Source organism: Corythoichthys intestinalis, chromosome 8, assembly GCF_030265065.1.
Source record: "Corythoichthys intestinalis isolate RoL2023-P3 chromosome 8, ASM3026506v1, whole genome shotgun sequence".
Taxonomy (NCBI): domain Eukaryota; kingdom Metazoa; phylum Chordata; class Actinopteri; order Syngnathiformes; family Syngnathidae; genus Corythoichthys; species Corythoichthys intestinalis.
In genome coordinates, this window is record NC_080402.1 from 7,479,461 (window position 1) to 7,496,685 (window position 17,225).

Sequence of the window (17,225 nt, forward strand, 5' to 3'; positions counted from 1 at the left end):
AATAGAGAATAATGCAAATAATATGGTTTTTAGTATTTAACACAAAATATTTTTTTTGTTCGTATTTTTATTTTTTATTACGTTTTCAATTATTATTTTGACAGATATATAATACAAAACAATAGCATGATTACAAACTAATAGACAATAATCCAAAAAAGGTGTTTTACCATCAATACAAAATCATTGACAATAATCCCAAAAATAATGTGTTTACCTAAATTTCGAGACGAACGCTTCTTTGTGACGTCATACGTAGACTGTTTTCCGTCAAGGAAGGAGGAGGGAGGGAGGAAGGAAGGACGAACGAAGAGGAGGAGGAGAAGGACAACAAGGAGGAGAAAGAGGATGGTGTCTGCCGACCAGCGTTACTGTCACTCGGCTTCACTCTGGCATGTCTACGTCGCTGCTGCAACACCATAAACCGTCTTCATTTTTCAAAAATTGCTTCATATTTCAAACCCGGACGCGCAAATTAATCGTCGCTAACGAGCGTCGTTGTGGTTACGCGCACCTGCCACGGAGCCGTAGCACAACAAAAGCCTTCTAAAATGGCTGCGACCCTCCAAGAAACAGTATAACTCGTCATCGTTTACTATTTTTATTTGTAATTTGTCAATGTCGTGTCGGCGTTCGTCGTTTTGTCGGACGTTCGCGGTTTGTTTGCGGTTTAGCTAGGAGATAACTTGGCTAACAGCGAGTCCCTTTTTTGTTTTGGGTTTTTAATGTGCGAGTGCTAAGGGTTTGTTCGTGATCCATGCGTGGTTAAAAAGCCAATCGGGTGGATATCATGTGGGTCAGTCCCGAAGAGGTGTTGTTGGCGGGCGCCCTGTGGATCACCGAGCGGGCCAATCCCTATTTCATCCTCCAGAAGAGGAAGGGCCATGGCGGGGGAGGCGGAGGACTGGCTGGTAAGTGCCGCAAAATAATCACATTTTACGCTTGTATATGTACTTTTAACTCATTGGCTACTATTAACGAGGATGGATGGATAAGACGTGTATTGCCGTCAATGGCGCTGAGTTGATCCTGAAAATCATGATTTTTTAAATTTGAGCATGAAATACTTTTCTTGGCGATTATTCCATTGATGTTAGCCCTCCAAGTCCAAATGGATTGGACGTCTATTGCCGTCAATGGCAATGAGTGGATCATGAAACCCTCTTTAGAAATATATATGTATAGTGGAATGATAAAGTATCTGAACCTTGTGTAATTTCTCAAATTTCAGCATAAAATAACCAAATGTGATCGGACCTTTGTCAAAATCACACAGATGAAAATGCTTTAAGTCAGTAATAAGTAAGTGAACCATCACATTTTCATTTCATCACTCCCACTTGAAAATATTAGAGAGGCCTGTAATTGTCAACATTGATAAACCTCAACCATGAGAGCGAGAATGTGGGAAAAAAAACATAAAATCATATTGTTTGATTTTTAAAGAATGTATTTGCATATCATGGTGGAAAATAAGTATTTGGTCAAAACCAAAAGTTCATCTCAATACTTTGTTATGTACCCTTTGTTGGCAATAACAGAGGCCAAACGTTTTCTGTAACTCTTCACAAGCTTTTCACACACTGTTGCTGGTATTTTGGCCCATTCCTCCGTGCAGATCTCCTCTAGACCTGTGATGTTTTGGGGCTGTCGTTGGGCAACACGGACTTTCAACACCCTCCACAGATTCTCTCTGGGGTTGAGCTCTGGAGACTGGCTAGGCCACTCCAGGACCTTGAAATGCTTCTTATGAAGCCACTACTTTGTTGCCCTGGCTGTGTGTTTGGGATCATTGTCATGCTAAAAGACCCAGCCACGTCTCATCTTCAATGCCCTTGCTGATGGAGATTTTCACTCAAAATCTCTCGATACATGACCCCATTCATTCTTTCCTTTACACAGATCAGTTGTCCTGGTCCCTTTGCAGAAAAACAGCCCCAAAGCATGATGTTTCCACCACCATGCTTCACAGTGGGTATGGTGTTCTTCGGATGCAATTCAATATTCTTTCTCCTCCAAACATGAGAACCAGTGTTTCTACCAAAAAGTTCTATTTTGGTTTCATCTGACCATAACACATTCTCCCAGTCCTCTTCTGGATCATCCAAATGCTCTCTAGCGAACCGCAGACGGGCCGGAACGTGTACTGGCTTCAGCAGGGGGACACATCTGGCAGTGCAGGATTTGAGTCCCTGGCGGCGCATTGTGTTACTGTGGTCCCAGCTCTCTGTAGGTCATTTACTAGGTCCCCCTGTGTGGTTCTCGGATTTTTGCTCACCGTTCTTGTTATCATTTTGACATTTTTATCATTTTGTCATTTTTATCATTTTTTTCCCCACATTCTCTCTCATGGTTGTGGTTTACCCATGTTGACAATTACAGGCCTCTCTAATCTTTTCAAGTAGGAGAACTTGCACAATTGGTGATTGACTAAATACTTATTTGCCCCACTGTATACTCGATTAAATTGAACATTGCTTATCACAGCATCTTAAACTCACCAAGTCGTGTTATCCAATTTAACTAATTTATTCCATTAACAACGATAGACATTAAATCCATTCTGTTACCAAATCCCCTTTGTAGGTTGGAACCTCGTCATGGACCGCTTTCGTCAACTTTCAGGCAATCGCAGCCAATGAGTTAACCAGTCAGAATTGCTGTATGTTGTACATAAGTACTTGACCAAATGGTTAGTCTTTCAGTAAGTTACATTTATTTAACTGTGAAAACAAAATGCAGAAAATTCCATTAATTAACTTTTCATCCCTCATTGATCAAGTCGAGAATGTAGGTTTAAACAAGTTCAAAATGAACTCCAACAGTCCAGCACCCTCTACTTGCCAAACTTGGAACCTACCGACAACAATAAGTCCTCAATTAATTCAAGTGAATTAATCAGCCCTGATACAAAAGCATTTACGCTTTTATATTAAATGTACTGCCATATTAATGAAATAATGGCTGTCATTGACGGCAATAGACGTCTAATCCATTTGAAACAGGAGGGCTGGCAGCAACAATCCGCAATTAAGATTAATTGTGAGTAATCACATTCTGTGTAATAATTCAAAAGTAGTATTTAGCACATTTTTATTTTAAATTTACTGTCGTATTAATGAAATCAAATATTTTCAATAACAAATGACTTAAAGCAACACTAGGTAACTTTTTAACCTTTATAAAATATTTTCATAACATTTGTGATGATATGTCGACTAGAGCTGGGAATCTTTGGGCACCTAGTGATTCGATTACGATTCAGAGGCTCCGATTCGATTATAAGACGATTATTGATGCACCCCCTCCTTTTTTTTGTTTTGGTTTTTTGTTAATGTTTTATACATTAGTACCAAAATTGTTCAAAAATCCTCTCATCCTAAACCAAACTACTATTTCAGTATCAAGTTAACATATAACAGTAAACAAATACACAAAAATAACAGTAAATAAAAAAACTCCAGTCCCCATTCTGTATCAGCAGCTTTAAACTACATTCAATTAATTTAATGTTGTGAATCAACTGTTACAGTTGTTAAAATTGTTCCCGTTATTCCATAATTTCCCTTCTGTCTACTTTTGTCAAAGTTTTAAGACTATTTCATCATTTAAGGATAGATTCAAGACAAGATTCTGCCGATTTAGGAGTATTTTAGATAAAAAGTTAATTAGGTTCGCTACAACAGAGCCTTCTAGAGAGGTCTACTGCTTTAAGATGGCGGCTGTTTACTTACGCCGGAAAGTGTCATTTTGCATCTCTGTTCAATAATACATGTTCTAACACCAACGTCATCTGTCATTTTGCATCTAGTTCTACATATATATGATATCTACTGTAGCCGTATGTTTGTAGCAACTAGCAACTGGGCATTGTTTGTAGTGGCTGTCAGCCGCAGTCAGGTATGGTTGTTTTTTTATCTAGCGGCATGAGTTGAACATGATATTTACTCTCGGTCCGTTCCTCATTGCGTCCCAAAGACCGCGCTGAGTGTGTTTTACTTCCGCTTTACCTGATATAATTCAATAATTAGAATTTGGATATTTGTGAATCGTTCTCGAATCTTCCACGGCCGAATCGCGAATAATCTAATTCCGCACGCTTCTAATGTCGACTGACAACTAGTTGAATGACACCTCTTTTGTATCATGAGGGGGTCTGTATCACTTTCACCGGCACTAACTTTGGGAGAGGGAATATGATACAAAATGAAATGTTTCTCATTGTCAACATCATCATATGCTATTGTTTAGCCACAACTGGATTCATTACCTCATTACCAGTCATCCTTCACACTGTCGCAGGAAACATAAATATCGTTTAATCCAGGGGTCCCCAACCTTTTTTGCACCACGGACCGGTGTGATTTGGGTGTTTTTTTCACGGACCGGTGCTCTGACAAATTTTGGAACTCATCAAAAACTGCAACTATGCGTTTCTGCGCATGCGCGTAACATTAAAAATGGCCGCGAATGCAGCGATTCCAAAGTAAACACTACAAACTTTCTTTAAAGAAAGGCATATTAACTTAAGTTTCATCGTGGATGGACAAAAGTTCTCCTCAGACCCATCCTGCCATGTTAGCTGCACACTGCTCTCTCACAGTTAACGCCTTCGCCGTGTCGTTGAGCATTAATTAAGAAGCCCGCTTCACAAGGATGCGATGTTGGAAATTGTAGCAAGGTTTTCAGTATTCTCGTAGTGCTGTCAGGATATTCCGGAATGACTTTGTCTCAAATGTACGTTTAAAATCGCAGTCATTTGCGATCTCTACAAGCTGATCCTCCTGTTCACTCGGTTTATTCTCAAACGGGTCACAAATCCACTCCTTCGCAGTTCGTGGGTCTTCGAGGTTGTATGCTCATCTTCTGGCTCGTCAGGTGCCCTTTTTCGCCGTAAAAAAATCTCTCCAAAGACGTCTGTTTTCCAGTCATGTTCGCTAGTGTGGGGGAACAAATGTGCTGCACCCGGAGCCTAGTCATACGTTATTATGGAGGACAAGCGCACATGGATATAGTATATATACAAAACAAGATGTATTGCTTGCAGTCCAATCAATTGATTTCTATGACATTGCAGTCCAATCAATTGATTTCTATGACGACATTCCAATCTATACTGTAGTATTATATCTAGAGTAGACAGAGATATTGATGTGTTAAGTAGGGGCACAGGCCAAAGTTAATTTGGCTAGAATGCGGTCGTTAATAAAATATTATTTCTGTGCGGCCCAATAGCAAATACGCCACGGACCAGTACCAGTCCGCGGCCCGGCAGATGGGGACCCCTGGTTTAATCCATCTGCAGGCGACCAGGAGATGAGGATTTTACGACACTGTGCGCTGGCCCTCATGGGAAACACAGTCTTCCTTAAAGACCATACGACACGAGAGAAAAAGTCTTAAATGGCATTATTATGTGAATTAGAATCATATTTTGAGACGATTTGACTATATACAACAATTTTTTCCCCAATAGCTATATAAATGGCTTGAGAAGGACCAGTCAGCCCGTCGAGGGGAACTATTCACAACGAGGAAAACGCGACGAAGAGAGTGGCAAAATGTCATTGTTTCTGTCTCTTCAATATTTTTACAGGATATTCTTTTTATCCAAGTATTTTCCCCAATTGCTAAATAAATGACATGGTCATGACAAATAACAGTCTTGTGCTGAATGGAATATGAAATAATAAAAATGCATTTATTCAGGACGACATGGCAAAATTACTCCATATTGGTCAAAACTGTCGACTTCACCTTTACTGTCGCACCTCCCGAACGATATTTTATGACACCTAAATCGGACGTATGTCATTTCCCTTCCTCGGCTTCGGAGAATGTAAACAAACCAGAAGGCGTGACAGCTAGCCTACATGCTAACCAGAACAGAGTGATGTTTCAAAGTCTTCAAAGCGGAAAATCACACATAACTATCCTGGATTATTTGACATGACGAGCCGGTTGTCGATTGTCTTCGCGGATCGGCAAACCGCCCGGTGGAGAGCAATTTACAGTTCGTTCCCCGGAGGAGGGTGGCTGGAGTTGTTGTGCAGCTAACGTGCTGCTGCTAATGAGCATTAGGAGAGCTTTTTACACGCCTATCAATGATCAAACGTAAGTAGTCCTTCATTTAAAGGAAGTTTGTGGTGTTTACTTTGTAATCGCTGTATTCGTATTTGACATAATACAAAACAAGATGTTTACTCACTTCCTCGTAAGTCCAATGGTCCCACAGTAAACATCCACGGTGAATGGGAACCTTTTGACACTCCAAAAAGGCGCATACGCCTCTCCCTCATACAGAATGATTTTTCTGCAGCCGTTTGGCTGGCGTGATGCGAAAAATAAACGTATTAATCCGCAAAATCAGCTGAATCCTTCGTCATCATTCGCAACAGTACACTGTAGCATGAAGAGGACGTCTTCTACCGTACACGTCACAGCACCCTCCTCCTCAATGCAAGACCGAAGCCGGAAGTCACTCATTTTCATGGCGCGGGATTTAAAAAAACTAAATAAAAATAGCGATCGCTTTCACACACATCCAAGCGGCCCATATCATTCAGGGGCATAAAATACCGCGTGTATTATGAAATAAACATGCTTTTTCGTGTCACATGCACTTTAAGGCAAAACACTACCGCTTTCGTCCACCTGATTTGTGACAACATTTAAAGCTACGCCATCACGTTTACCACATAATACAGAAGCAATAGTACTATAAGACTAATATAAAAACACAGGTTACAATGTACACAGATTGGGAATAAAGTAAATAAAAGGCTACCAGCAAGTGGTGAGGTACAGTACGACTATGACCATTTTCAATACTTATACGGCCTGGGTTTCAACTCGGGTTTTAACTCATGGCTGCCATTAACGGCGCTAGATGTCACTTTAAATCAGACATGTCCAAAGTCTGGCCCGGGGGCCAAATGCGGCCCATGGTCAAATTTCATTCGGCCCCCAGCCTCTGTCATAAAATCAGTAACGTCTGGCCCGCACACAGACTTAATAAATTGGTCAGCAGTACTGCTACCAGCATATGAAGTAGCTTACACACTAAATGCTGCTCCTCATTCACCCACTAAAAGGTAGCAGCACTCTGAGCAAAATTACCCTGTGTGACCCTTTACTCCCAATTTTCTAAAATGGCGACAATCAACAAAAAAAAAAAAGTTAACTCAGACGGCCGACACTTCAAGGATAGGTGGAAATTGGACTATTTCTTTACTAAAATACGCAACAACTGTGTCAGCCTCATTTGCAAAGAGACAGTCGCTGTTTTTAAAGAGTTCAATGTGAGGCGACATTACCATACAAGACACACTGTCATGTACGACAAGATTACAGGGAAGATACGTAGAAGCAATTTGAAGCTAGTTTAATTTTACAGGATTAGTATTTCGCAATAGGCCGAGAGTCGAAAGAGAACGCTACAAAGGCTACTTGCGAGATTTTTGAAATTATTATTAAAAAAAAAAAAAAATAGAACAAATGTGACACACAGAATGGCTTGCTAAAATTTGCTTAAATATTATTTGTTACGTAAAGGACGTCAGCCAATGTTGGCCCCCCACATTTTTACAACACCAAATCTGGCCCCCTTTGCAAAAAGTTTGGACACCCCTGCTTTAAATGGATCGGACATTTACTAGTGATAAACTCCGTCAATGGCCCTTACAGAGTTTTAATACACTCAGTTTCTTTCATTTCACCTCGCTATGTTATTATTACCACGCTGAATTTTGTTTATTTTGCACATAAGATCGTCCTTGAAAAGTCGAATAATTGTTTTGATGAGTGTAAATGCCGATTCATCATAGCTGTAAGGCTTGAAAATGGATCTGGAAGGGCGTTTAAAAGAGAGGAAATAAGTTTTTTTTTATAGATTCACTTCTTAGTTTAGATGTCATTTGCACAGTGTGACAATCACATGACCCCTCTTGTTTCACAGGTGGACTTTAAACTTTACCAAATCCAATCATAAAAACACTGTAGCTCTTTTTTTAAGTGTTGTGCAACAAGGATTTCTATTAGGAAAGTGGAGAAAACAGCAATAAAAAAAAAGCCCCCGAGCGAGAAAAACGGGCGCGTTCCTGCCTGTTTAAAAACTGAAACCGTCTGACAATCGGTGGTGTGTTTTTGAAAAAAAAAAACAGGGTAGCAACTGGATGTATGCACTTCATGCTGAATCATTGCGCTTCCTCTTTCACCCCCTCCCTTCTCCGTTCTATTGAAACTGGGCTAAACAGATGCATCTGGGAGAAGAAAAGGGGGGTCCGGGTTTCACTTCCTGACTTGGTTGTATCCATATATGATGTTTGATTGCAAAACTGTTGGTACTCAGTTATTTGTTTTTGCACTACCACAAGTCACCAGAAATTTGATGTCATGGGCGAACATTTAATGAGTTGCAGAATAAATTTTAGGAGATGTAAAACAAAAAAAACAAGCGGTTATGCCTGCAAGTACATTTATTTTGGCCTGCTAAGATTGCATTTGCAAAAGAGCATTAAATGTGAATACAAAATGAAATTGTTTCATCAAACTATGCAGAATTGCACTTTCCTTTTCACAAGAGGAATAAATGCATTTAAAACTATAGTAAAATAACTGGGCCTCAAACTGTACAAAAAAGGATCGAAGTACAACAAAGGAACAATTGGCTAACTTGCATAGCAAAAGTCCGTTAGCTTAAATGCAATAAAATGCTAACGTTTTTTTTTTTTTTTTTTAACAATGCTCTTAAGTCGTTCACACACATATTCCTACAAAAAAACGGCTAAATATATACTAAATGATGAATGCATGAAAAAACATAGAAGCTCAAACAAAACATACCTTATGTTGGTCTTAACAGGGAGCAGCTGGATTCGGCCAATTTAGACAAGTAAATGCATATTCACTAGAGGGCAGTGTATCCACCCAAATCAAATCTAAATGCAACACTTTCAAAACAAACACAACGTCGCTCTCATTCAAACGAATCCTCGAAGCAGCAAAATTTGATTCGGAGCTTTTTTCTAATCGAAATACTCGAGTTAATCGATTGATCGTTGCAGCACTAATTTTGAGTTACTTCCATGTTAAATTTCGGGTACTTATGGGTCAGTTCCTGTTGACTTGGGGTATTGCACACTAAAATTTGTTATAGGCCTATATGGCGTACACATTTAAAAATCACCGTTCACTTGTACAAATTTCGCCAAAACCGTACAACTTGACAGGTATGCTCTTTGATGATTTTAGCTAATTTTCAGATGACTTTCCAGGTCACTGAAAAATTCTTTCATTGTTGTCGTCTTCCGTTTTTGTTGATTTTTAAGTATTTCTTTGCAAATTCCTGTTTGTTTGTTGGGCATTGCCTGGCCACCTTCTCTTGGTTTTGGGTTATTTTGCTGTTGATTTTGAGTTTCTTGGTTATTTCCTGTTCGTTGGTCACTTTGAGGCATTTCCGGATCTACTCATGGCTTGATATTTGGTCATTTTTTTGATGATTTGGGGCATTCCCGCGTCACTTCCTGTACATTTTGTTTAATTTCCTGTTAATTTTGGGGTAAGTTTTAGTTTTTTTGAGGGGTAAAAATAATGAGCCCAATTGAGAAACGATGAAAGCGTTAATAATAAAAAATATGTACCCTAATTTTCGCACTATAAGGCACAGCCCACCAAATTTGGCATGAAAACGGCATTTGTTCATAGATAAGCCGCACTGGACTATAAGCCGCAGCTGTCCTCACTGTATCATGGGATATTTACACCAAAAGATATTAACCGGTACAACCTTATTTGACAGCGGCATCAAACGACCGACTGTCATTAAACCAAATGAACCCTCATTAAACTTTGAACCAATTAGTGCAAAGCTTTATTGCTTCAAGAAGCTTCATTTGGCCATCACTGCTCCCTTAGGGGAGACAGTCAACCTCTGCTGCCACCTGCTGTTGACTGTTGTCATCCAACATGCCTCTTAGCATGCATTGCAGCGCTACAGATGTAAATAACAATCAAAAATCGTGTTCTGTGCTAAATATTTCTTCAGTTACTGTTCCAATTGTTTCATCAGTTGCTAGTTATGGTATTTGCAAACTCTTTATTTGACAGTGGTGCCATAAGACTGTCATTACACAATCATAATTATGACATGTCTCTGTCCTGAGCATTCACGAATGCTTATAACAGATGTCATTAAGTGTTATCCGGCAAATGATCTCACTTTTGAATGGATGCAAAAGATACAAGATGGACAAAAATTGAGTTAGTGACATAATTTGCCAAATGACACTTAATGACGTAAGCATTCAGTCATGTCCATGAGAGTGTCATGCAGGGGTCGCGTTAACCGAATATTTTCCGTCGTTGACCGATTTTTTAAAACGGTGACGGAAAAAACTGAAGTCCATCCGTCATTTTGACAGGTTGCAATTCACACCCCAGACCACAGGGTGGCGAGTGGGCATATTAATTAGCTATTGTCTCTCTTGATGCATGACGTCGTTGGCCTCACTCGGAAAAATGTATAGGCAACTGAGTATCCGAAGTTTCTTCAAAAAGCCCCAAAACGACGATGGTGTTGATAAAAGAGGTGAAAAAAGAGGGACTGCACAAGCGGGCACGCAATGGCGTACCGCACGCAGGCTATTTTTAGACCGTGACGTCGCATCGTAAAGCGGAAGTAAAGCCAAAGTGGGACAATATAGACCCGCCCTCGCATAGACCCAACGTAAAAAGTGCTACTTTTCTCCGGTAATGGACATGCCGATCACGCATTGCTTTTTTGGAACTTGTAGAAACGACTTTAGACATTACGACACATGAAGGATGTTTTTTCCTCATACGTTTCCGGAAACCAAAAACTCGAGAGGAAAAAATGTGAAGACCGAATCAACTTGCGCGGACTTTAACACCAGCTCGGCGAATCCATTCACGTTTCATATGCAGTAAATATTATGTTGGGTTGGCATGGTCTTTCAGAGGACCAAGAGGTAAGCCATTTTTATATTTTTAACATTCTTTTAGCGTAAAATTGTGCTGTACTGCTTCTGTCTGACAAAGAATGACCTGAAAAGAATTACCACTGGTATCTGCCACTGTTACCGTTTCTGTTATATATATAGAAAAAAACAACTTTAGTAAGGGGGAAGTGTAAATAAATTATAGAATTAAGATGTGTTATCAATGAAAAAATTAAAAGTGTTCGTTGGCTGTCACTGAGTAGCATTTGCGATCGCTACACAAAGCTAGCTAAATTACCCCCAAGAACGGTAAGAGACGTAGGACAACCAGAGGATATATAAGAAAGACAGGGCTGATGGTAAAGGATAGCTTGTTGACACAGGAGAATGTCATTGTCAGTCGCGTCGATAAAAAAGCTAAAGCTATGCTTAGGTCGGCTCGTTTTTTTCGTCTTTTTCAGCCTTCGACACTAAAGCCATCTCTTTAACTGAACATTTTTATGTTCTTCCACATCTTTGCCAGTGAATTTGGCACCAGGCACATCATTTTCGGAGAGAATTGGTAGGTTTAGCTCTGTAAACAACTCCTTCATACACGATTTCCATTCATTATTATCATTTTAAAAAATTAAGTGATGGGTAAAAATAGATTATGACTGGATTTTTATGACCCTGTCAGTCAAAATGACAGACAACGAAAAAGTCTAGCGCAACCTCTGGTGTCATGTCATAATTTTGATGATCTTATGACAGTCTTATGACACCGCTGTCAAATAGTGTTACCTAAAAAAATCAACAAATAAGCGGCACTGGACTATAAGCCACAGGTATCAAAATGAGGAAAAAAGTAGCAGCTTATAGTCTGAAAATTACGGGATGTGTTTTTTAAATTAATTTATTTCTGTAGTTTCAAAAATGGTATCGCGTATCAAGTATTATTTTGGACCGTGGATGTTAAGTTGAAAATGTTAGTGTGACAAATGAGGATTTTCTTTCAACAAAGTATTTTTTCTTCCATTCATTTCCCATAATAAGAATCTTGCATGAGTTGTAATCATCACAGTTTGAATGGAATTAGATTAGCAAAGCGTCTGTTTTTTTTTTAGCTTTCGAATATCTGGTGTTTCTAATAAATCCTCTTTTGGGTGTCTTGCTGCAGTGTGCTGAGCAGTGCTGGGGGATGATGTCATCCTTATGTAAATGCTGAGCTTGCTGGCTTGCGTTGAGTGCCAGTTGGCAGCGGAGTACTGCTGGCACCCGACACTACTCTTCGGCTTTTTATTTACATGGTTTTCAGCTCTAGCAGGAGGTGGCATTTTATTGATTTACTGGATTGAATAATGATTTTTTTTTTCATCTAATCAAGAGATTTTTTCGTAACTTGGATTTTTCTGTTTCTGTTTTTTTTTTAAGTTTACCACAATTGGAGTGTAATAAACAACTTGAAACCCTACATATAGGACCCATGCTGCCCGTTTTGCTGCCTGTTAAAAACTAGCATCATTCATAGACACTACTTTATTTTCTTTTTTCACATTAGAACACTGTCTCTTTTCATTCTACAATTGGTGCCAAGCCAGAACCTTAACAAACACGTAATAAACCCAGAAACGGGCCATAAACACTTATCTTATGCAACCAGGCAAGCTGCTTTTGATAAAAAAAAATAGTGAATGTACTCTCTATTTTACTCACTACATGGTACCACGTTTTTTTTAAACTTCAAAATATGAGTCTTAAACGAGTTGGATTTACTTTTGAACTTGGATAACTAGATCCATCACAATCAAATTTTAAATATGTGTTACGCAATACTTTGGTGGTAGCTTTATTTCGCAATATTTGTACTTATTGTGCGTGTAATAGTTTTTGAGAGGCAAAATAAGTTGTAGTTACACGTTCTCACTCACTCAATTCTTTCAGTGCCATTGACAAGTTTAGGTGTCCAATTATGTCCTTTGAGTTTATCACGAGTAGACGTCCAATCAGTTTGACGTGGGAGGGTGGGCAGAGAACAAACGGTTCATTTGCTGCCACCCTCTCACGTCAAACGGATTGGACGTCTAGCGGCGTCAAAGGCAGCTAAAAGTGTTAACATGTGTTGGAGTAATACATAGAATTTAGGATTGATTAAAAAAAATAGTGAATACTGAACATTAAATTGAAAAATATAGCTAGAAATGTGAAAATCTTACATTAAAACATTCATTAAAAAAGTTTTTTTTTAAATAAGGGAGAAGAAAAGTAAATATTACAAATTAAATTGAAAACTGTAGCTAGAAATGTGAAAATCTTAAAACATTCACGGAAATATAAAAATAAGAGTACTATAAAAAATGTATAAAAAATAAAGATACATATTTTTTAAATTAATAAATAATAAAATAATAAAATAGGATTTTATTAATACAATGACAAATATATTTCTCTTTTTTTGTTTTGTTTTTCCACAAATTAATCTTTTATTTTTAATTTTCTATATTTCCTCCTATTACTCCTATTACTTAGAATTTTTAAAAAATCTTTATTTATTTATTTTTTGCAATTTTAATTGTAGTTTTTCAATTTAATTTTCTTCATTGATTTTATAATTTTTTTTATTATTAGTATAATTTTTTTTTACTTATGTATTCCTCCAAAGTTTTATGTATACAGGTAGTCCCCAGGTTGCGGACAAATTCCGTTCCCACGCTGGCGACGTAACCCGAATTTCTGCGGAAGTCGGAATTAACCCCTTAAGTACCCCTTAATCTCAAAATAACTTCCAAAAAACATTTATTATATGTCATTGTAGTACTGTTCTCGCCAAGACGTTGGAGCTAAGTCCTAGCTAGACAGCAAGCTACATTGTAACTTTTCCCCTCTCTCACTTACTCGGCTGCGCGACTTCTTCGTGGAAGCATATGCGCGCTTCCCTGTGTGTGCGCATTCGTTCTTATTCGTGTGCGCAAATACTTTCTTTTTGTGTACAGGCGCGCTTACTCACGTGCGGAAGTACTACCTGCCCTACGCTTCGTGTTCCAAAATAAAAGCATGCATCACAAAACAAGTCGACATTATAATCAAATACACATTTTTTAAAAGGGCAGAACAGTCATGTTAATAAAATAAAGTTAAAAATAATATACTGTGAGGTACAATAAGGTACTGTTTGCACGACTATAAAAACAAAACGACTGGAGACAAAATGGCAGTAAGACAAAATTACGTAAATTGGGTACTTTATAACCCGGGGACTAAATGTATTTATTAAATGTAATTCGGGATCATTGTTTTAATGGGAATAATGTGTGAAAAATGAGACCGAGTTAAAAAAAAAAAGATCCAAGATAATTTGATTTGTTTTGCTCTTCCTTAACAGAGCATGAATTATCAGTACAGGGCAACACAACTTATCACATGGTTTCGGCGACGTTTGTGCTGGCGGAACTTGGCTAATTCAACATGAATTCAGTACACAAAGAAATTGAAGTAGTGAGATCAGTAGATTCTGATTGACAGGAATAAATAGCACCACTCAAATCAATAATTAATACGGCATGCTTTTACTGTACTCAAGCTCAGTAAATCAACAAGCTGACCCTGTTGTCTCACTTTCATGTCATTGCCTCAAGAATGTACTTTTTTCCCCCTGCAGCATGTTCATTGGACTCACATGTTTAGCCTTTGCTAATGTGCACCATAAATACTTGTCTCTTTGTGAAAATTAGTTTGTCGTGAATATATATGTGTTGGAAATGTCAGCCTGGATGTCTTTTCCAGCAATGTTTCTAAATAGCTAATTGGTCATGTATTTTCCTATTAGTTGTCCTGTTTAACCCTCATATAGGACAATTGACTATTTCTGTTAATTTAATAAAACAGAACCTCACATTTTGTGTCATGTAGCCTGCTATATTAACATTTGGTATAGTACCACATGGACGCCAGGTTCAAATATGACAGTGTTAGGGGTGTAACAGTACACACAAGCCATGGTTCTGGACGTACCTCGGTGAAGGGGTCAGGGTTCGGTACAACTAGGGATGTGCCGGTATATCATGGCCACAGCCACAGCTCAACAGTGTATTTTTCAAACACTGAGAGAAAAGTCTGGGACCCAGCCCATTAACGGCCTCTCGAGCAGGTACAAAATCAATCGACAAATCAGATTAGTTTATTTCCGTGACGTGTTCTTAACGAGCAATGTCATTCTTGCGCGTCGGAAGTTGTCTCCACAACAACACAGATGGTGAACAGGAGAGCCGAGAATATGTTCCAATCCACGGTAAAATCAGTTTTAAATTACCAAAAACACATCGACACGAGTCATTGACAACCGTCTGTCTCGCGCTAGCCATGTTGAATAAACTCCGCTCTGCTCGAATGTTTCCTTTCGCGCACAAGTCCCTCGTCCTGCCCTCGTCGTTTTACTAACGTCACGTCTGCCCGTCGCTGATTGGTCCACTCCGCTGTCTGTTTGCTGTGGCTTGTTCCGCCCTGGAAATTGTATCCGCTGAATGGTGGCCAGACTCAATAGCTAGAACAGCGGTGAGTCTGGTGTACCAGGCAAGTTTTGCCCAACTTTTGTCTTATCAGGTATTTGCTGCACGCATTTTTCCTTGAAGCTCGTCTTGTGAACGACCGACAGTGCTGTCCTGCTCTTCACTTTTCAGATCTGGTTCAAATAGGAAGGGTAGAACTGACGATATGTTGGGAAAGCTAACGAGTGACACGCTGGGATTTCCGCAACGGGACCAGTGACGTCACGCACTGCGACGTAACAAGAATGGCGACCTATCACTTAAAATAATTTTACAAACTTTATTGAAACAAAAACTTGAAAAGGGGTTTTAATATCAAATTGTTATAACTCATACTAACATTTATCTTTTAAGAATTACTTTTCTTAAAAAGAGAGGATCCCTTTAAGGAAATATTTTATAAAGGTTGAAAAGTTACCTAGTGTAACTTAAAATGTCAGTTTCCCCATTTGTGGTAATTATTTTTAGCAAAAAAAAAACAAAAAAAAAAACACTTCCTCGAATTGCCCCAAAATGTACAGGAAGTAACCAGAAATCAAGATTAAGTGACCCAAGATAATCATCATTTAACCTGAGAGGACTATCTGTAAATGCTCATCTATTATTGCCATTGACGGTGCTTGACGTCCAATCCATTTCGAGTGGGAAGGGCGAATGAACGAACATTCATTCAAGTCGAAATGGATTGGACGTCGAGAGTAACATGAGTAACCTATAAAGGGGTTAAAACATTGACTTTTAATGTGTTCTAATAGGTTTGCTGGTGGGTACCTTGGACGTGGTATTGGATTCAAGTGCCCGCATGGCTCCCTACAGAATTCTCTACCAAACCCCGGACTCGCTATCCTATTGGATCATCGCTCACGGTATGCAGTTTAAGATCTTGCATCTTTAAAAAGCATTGATTTAATCCGAGCCTGAAAAACAAAACAGTCTAGTCGAGGTCCGAAGTGGTGTTTTGCCCCTCAGGAACATCGCGGAAGGAGATAACTGAGCACTGGGAGTGGCTGGAGCACAACATGCTGCAGACGCTCTCCATTTTTGAGAACGAAAACGACATCACCACATTTGTCAAAGGAAAAGTCCAGGCAAGTAATGATACCGAAAATATATAATGAGCAATTGATCTATCGCTATGCCCCGCCTCCTTGGAAAACTCGGACAATCCAAGGCTCTGTCAAATTCCCTCCATGACAGTGACTGAGTGAACGAACAATTTATGGATGATGGCGGGAGTTCAAATTTCTGAATTTGCACTACCACAGCAAAAAATGAACTGTTTTTTTATTTAAAAAATGAATTTCATCTAGAAGCCGAGAGAGTTTGTTGCAGTATGCAGTGGAACGGTATATCCATTGTATTAAACTTTACAGAGAGGAGACCATTATTATAGTTGAGACAAAATGCTACCACTCGCAACTTAAAAACGAGAAATCCCACAGCCGAATATCTAACGTTAGCTACCGGTACTTCGTAATGTTATGTCATGTGCTCTGTCAGATTTTTCTCCCTTATCAGAATTTTCTGCTGAAGCTTTTGTGGCGATGAATAAGCAGTCTTTTACATTCAGTTGGATTCTCAATGTTATCCAGATGTTGGAAATAAACAACTTACATAATAAAACATGCATGTGCAACATGAATACGGCGTAAATAAACGCTTAAGACAAACTGTGATAATGCGGCTTGCAGTCGAGTTGACCGCAGCCATATGCTAAGATGTGTGTGAGGAAAACTTTCCTTCA

General features: G+C 39.0%; 1 protein-coding gene across 1 annotated transcript in view; it reads left to right on the forward strand.

Annotated features, from left to right (window-relative positions):
* Nucleotides 1-290: 290 nt before the first annotated feature.
* Nucleotides 291-17,225, forward strand: part of tbc1d9 (TBC1 domain family, member 9 (with GRAM domain)) — a 46,432-nt gene continuing 29,497 nt past the window's right edge. Inside the window, exons 1-3 of the mRNA XM_057842416.1 lie at nt 291-911; nt 16,237-16,347; nt 16,451-16,569. Of these exons, the coding sequence (XP_057698399.1) occupies nt 791-911; nt 16,237-16,347; nt 16,451-16,569 (351 nt within the window). The 5' untranslated portion in view covers nt 291-790. The remainder of the gene's footprint in view (nt 912-16,236; nt 16,348-16,450; nt 16,570-17,225) is intronic.